This window comes from Mya arenaria, chromosome 8 (genome assembly GCF_026914265.1).
Source record: "Mya arenaria isolate MELC-2E11 chromosome 8, ASM2691426v1".
Classification (NCBI taxonomy): domain Eukaryota; kingdom Metazoa; phylum Mollusca; class Bivalvia; order Myida; family Myidae; genus Mya; species Mya arenaria.
Window position 1 is genome coordinate 27,947,516 of NC_069129.1, and position 5,549 is coordinate 27,953,064.

The 5,549-nt window shown below is 37.1% G+C and overlaps 1 protein-coding gene across 1 annotated transcript; it reads right to left on the minus strand.

Moving 5' to 3' along the window:
• Positions 1-607: 607 nt before the first annotated feature.
• LOC128243611 (uncharacterized) lies at positions 608-4,836 on the minus strand. Its single transcript, XM_052961485.1, has 2 exons — positions 4,706-4,836; positions 608-4,359 (listed from the first exon to the last, which is right to left on the minus strand). The coding sequence occupies exon 2, from the start codon at positions 4,348-4,350 to the stop codon at positions 1,552-1,554; it is 2,799 nt and encodes a 932-aa protein (XP_052817445.1). The 5' UTR covers positions 4,351-4,359; positions 4,706-4,836; the 3' UTR covers positions 608-1,551.
• Positions 4,837-5,549: the final 713 nt, after the last annotated feature.

Sequence of the window (5,549 nt, forward strand, 5' to 3'; positions counted from 1 at the left end):
ACGGCAAGGGGAGGGGTTAGACATCATGCCCACGGAAGCGGTAATAACACGTCATCGAGAGGGATAACAGAAGCAATGGGAAGGGTTGGACATCGTGCCCACGGGAGCGGTAATAACACGTCATCGAGAGGGATAACAACAGCAATGGGAACGGTTGGACATCGTGCCCACGGGAGCGGTAATAACACGTCATCGAGAGGGATAACAACAGCAAGGGGAGGGGTTGGACATCGTGCCCACGGGAGCGGTAATAACACGTCATCGAGAGGGATAACAACAGCAAGGGGAGGGGTTGGACATCGTACCCACGGGAGCGGTAATAACATGTCATCATGATGGATAACAACAGCAAGGGGAGGGGTTGGACATCGTGCCCACGGGAGCGGTAATAACACGTCATCGAGAGGGATAACAACAGCAATGGGAACGGTTGGACATCGTGCCCACGGGAGCGGTAATAACATGTCATCGAGAGGGATAACAACAGCAAGGGGAGGGATTGGACATCCATGCCCACGCGAGCTGTAACAACACGTCATCGAGAGGAATAACAATAGCAAGAGGAGGCGTTGGTCATCATGCCCATGGGAGCGGTAAAACACAGAAGTAAAGTGTTATTATTTTCTTTATTTATTTTTTGGTAAAACATGTAAGTTTCCGAAAGGTTTCATATTTACATATTGTGTGTTGCGAAAGATAGGTTCTTCTTTTTAGGAAGCTGAAAAATACCGAGGTCACTAGTCAGGGTGAGGAATCACGTGACTGAAAGTGGTTCTCACATAGGTCACCACGGCTCACCTTTGACAGTGTACCTCAGCGTTGCATCTTTCTACAAAATACTGTTTTTCTGAAAATACTTGGCCAAGGATTTACATCATTCAAATACAAGCAACTCTTAAATATTAAACACGTGTAGAAGCAGAAAATAGCATAGTATTGTATAGGCTAAGACATATTTTCATAGCTTTTCTGTCAAAAGAAAGGAGTTAACGTAATTCTTTTCTACATTAGGTGTGACCCGTGGTGACATATTTGAGAACCCCTTTAAGTCACATGATTTCTCAACCTGCAGTCAAAGGATTTATTAAAAGACAAAGCTCAAATATACCATCATGTTTACTCATTGAATGCGATATGTACGGGGAAATCTTATATCCTATATCCAAGATATGTACGTGTTCTAGTCATACTAAATGAAAAGGAAAGCAAACTTTGAAAATAAAAGTGAGAGCTATTAGTTATGGGTGAATTGAAAAGACTGGAAGACCTGAAAGGAATGGATGGAATGAAAATAATAATGTGCATTGCTGGTACGACAACAGATGTTGTAAATATATAAATGACCATTACATAATACAAGTAAACACGTATACGCATACGGAGTCCGGGCGCAATGACCGACGCGACAAGTGGTTTGGTGCACAATATAGGTTGATGCCAAAAAAGATTGATTTTCTTTGTAATTTTAATACATTATTGTATTTTACTGTTTTAAGATGATCTAAAATTCCAAGATTAGTTTTCTTTTCTTTTGAAATATGTTCAAATTTGTCACACATATGATATGTTTTCGCCATACAGCGGTTTGTAGGCGCGGCTTATAGTTTGTCCGGGTTCATATTTAACTGTATCACAATAGGCCCAGCTTTGACCCTGATATTTTACTTCATTATCTACATCTTCTTTATCTAATTCCTCTGGTCGATGCTTGAAACCATGCGATCTTTTCTGTTTAGATCTGGATTTTGAAGGTGTCATAGTTTTTTTCTTAACAGTTTCCATTTTTTCCTGTGGTTCAACAGGACCTGTCTTACTTTTACATTCAGAAAGAACAACTTCCGTTTCTTCTTGTGATTCAACATTCTTACTTTTACATTCAGAAAGAGTTGTCATAGGTATGTTCTGGTCTGATTCGACAGGGCTTATTTTAGGTCTAAAAACAAAACGATGGACACCAAGATGGACATCCAGATCTGGTGATTTTTTACTATTTTGATGCATTTCATTTTGGCTTTCAACAAATTTTTCACCTGAATCTATCTCCGGATAACCTTTCCATTTAAAGAAAGGCTTGGCAACAACTTCTCCTTGATTTCCTCTTAAACTAGGTCCAATTTTCCTAACAACCTCGTCCAATACTTCATTCTCTGATACGTGATTTCCAAAATGCACAACATGTCCAACGCGTAAGACAGCTCTTATCTGAGGGTGTTCAACGTTAAATGAAGAAATATGATCGTAGTTTATTACTAACACGTTTTTATTGTAATCTGCCCTGTACTGATGCCATGCAAATTTCCATTCATTCTCAGTCCATTTTCTTTCCTGTTCAAAGTTATCTTCGTCAGCAGTAGGCCGTTCCTCGAGGTAACTTTCAGAAAGAATAAGTACAAAATTCCGACATTTCGCATAGGTCTCTGCAACTGCATCATCCCTGTGCGCACCAAACTCCGTGTCTATATAAGTTCTAAAAACCTTATATCTCTCATTATGAAGTCTTGGGATAAGGGTACGAGTTACCCAACCTCTAAGCATGTCATCATCTTCATTAAAGGTCACAGCAACGTCATACGTATACATGTTTGGGTCTTTACTCTTGTGATTCAATCGCAACCAAAGAACTATAGCTTCATATCTGAACTTGTACAGCAAACTTCCTCCAATAACAATCAGTAGAAGAATACAAGAAAATATCAAAGACATTTGTTTAAGTAACGTTGTGTCATATTCGCAGCGCAGAATATCTGACTTAAAGTCCGATGCTTCTATGACTGTTCTGTCTGGTAAAAGGCATTTGAAATCCACACTCTTTATTGGTTGATCTTCACAAGACTTAGCATGAAACCAGTTTTCAATCCAGATGTTAGTACAGTCACAATCTATTTCAGTATAAACAATAACTGTGTTGCACATGCTTCTATACTGAAGATTTCTTGGTAGTCTCCTTAAGCGCTTATTTTCAGACAGAACAACTGTAGCCTCCTTTAAGGTAGTGATGTCATCTTCGTCTATTTCTACAATAGCGTTATTTGACACATCCAAGTGAACAAGTTTATCTAGGTATGGGGCACTTATATTTCGAATGAAATTGTTTGATACGTCTAATGAAATAAATTCAGAGAACGTCGAATTCGGGAGAAATTGTGGCATTTTGTCGAGAGCTTTATTTGAACAATTGACAAACACAGTGTTATTCTGAGGTTGATCAATGCAGGTGCATTGTTTTGGACACCCGTCTTCAACGTGCAGATCACAAACAAGCTCATATAGACCGACTTCAAACACTGGTTTGTCTTTGAGGCTAGGGGGAGCTGTGCATGTCAAGTTAAAGAAGTCTCGCCAGAGAGCTTCGAGGTAGTTTTTACCCAGGTCATAGTATGGCTGCATATGACAATCACAAATCAGAGGAACGCCACGAAGATCAAAACCAAAACTAAGCAAAGTCCCAAATTGGTTGAGACTTTCTAAGTTGAACAGAGTTTTCAGATCCGGAAATGTTGATATTTTATTGTCTTGCAATCTGATAAATCCTGGACCATATATCTCATTTTCCAGAGTGATACTCAATTTGTTAGTTAGCTGTTCTATTTCATTTCCAGAAAAGTCTACTTCGCAAAATGGATGAGCCGGCAAAAAGTTAGTCACGTCAACTTCAATCAAATCATTATTTTCAAATTGCCAATGCAAAACATTAACATCCGTATTGAAAACGACATTTGGGTCCATGTTGACGATTTTATTCAACGAAAGGTCTACTATTCTCAAATGTGACAATGTTTGGAAAGATGTGTTACTTAAATGTGATATCTTATTACCTTTAAGATAAATACCGTCAAGGTTCGTAAGACAGTTTAAATCCGGCAATTTCTTTACACTGTTGTATTCGAAATTAATGACAACAATCTGGTTATAAAACTGATTTAAATCCTTCACCATGTTCATTCTTGACAGCGTGTCCACATAATGTTCTTCTTTATCCCATCCACATAGATTGCTTGGAATTTCACTTAACTCACCATGTCTCATCTCCGTTTTATACACAAGTGTATCATTAACTCGCTCGTTGACCAAAACAACACCTTTTCCACTAACTGTTGTATACTCAATGTCCAAATTCACCTCTTGACCTTCCCATTTTGTGCATGAATTACATTGGCAGCAATTTGTATACTCGTCGACAATGTAGTCAACTTGAGAAGCCTTGAAACGGTCGCAACGTTCATCGCAAAGAAGGTCATTGCGTAGTGGCATCCATTCTGGTTGCCATGGGTTGCCGTTTTGAGGACAATCACCGCTTGTGAGTGAACACCATAAGCTGAAAAGCAATGCCCGTAGAAATAGCCGCTGCATCTTTTTTCTCTGAAAACCGACGAATTAATCCAATTCAATTCATTGCATTTTGTGTACTTTAAATCCAAGTATGAAAAACACCAACACAATAAAATATTTATAAATATTACTATTTAATATAATAACTTAATAGTTCATGTTATGATAAAGCAAGAATCGTGTTCTAAATACGTAGGTTAAAATATAAATTAAGTGCATTAGCGTATATAACTTCGGTAAAATGCATCCACGCAATACAATTTAGATATATTATTGCATTAAAAAAGAAATAATAATAATGTAAAAATACATTAATAAACAACCAATTATAGAAATATAAGAAAGAATATTTGTGGATATGTCCCATTTACATTACCTTTATGGTCCAGTTTAATGTTTATAAACTATTTGTTTAACCAACCTCCTTGTCGTTTTCATATTATCGATTAAATTGAAGTCACGCATAGAAAACAGTTTTTTATATGGACGCAATATATTGCAATATTGAATTGGATATTTAAATAATCCTTAAACGCAGTCGGGGATTTTTTTTATTAAACACGTAATTTGATAAAGGAAGTTCAAATCACAAGGATTGCTAGTGAACTAGTTAGAGTTCGTAAAGATTGTATAGCTTCAAGGGAGCAACTAAGATATGTAGAGCAAATATTTCCATACCGTATAATAAGTGCATGTATACAAAACAAAATACAAATGGGTAGGGTTAGGGCTATGACATTTTATTCGGAACTCCTCGGCCATTTTTATCGAAAACAACCTTGGATGTATTCACGGTGGATAACCCACGTGACTTATTTGGTAAAGTGCACGGCAACAAATGTCAACAAGTCTCGATTCAGGTAAGGTTTTTAAAGATAACTTTCTTAATATTTGGAGAATTTTTGTGAAATAAAGTCCATAAACCCCGCATTTAAGAGCTCTATCGACGGTAATAAAGAACTTTCTCTAATATCCTAAAGTTTTTCTAAAAATCTTGACCAACTGATTTCTCAGAGTTGAAATCTAAGGCAAAGTACACGGCTTTTGACAAATCAATCGGTTTACCTCATGTAAGCCGTAAATAATTCATACAAAAATCTTATTTTAAGCAAATTTTATGTATTTTAAAGTTTTCAGCGTGTATTGTTTAACTTCTAGTTATTTCAAAGGTAAAAATGAACTAAAACCAAATTGATAAAGTACACGGACATTTTAGGATG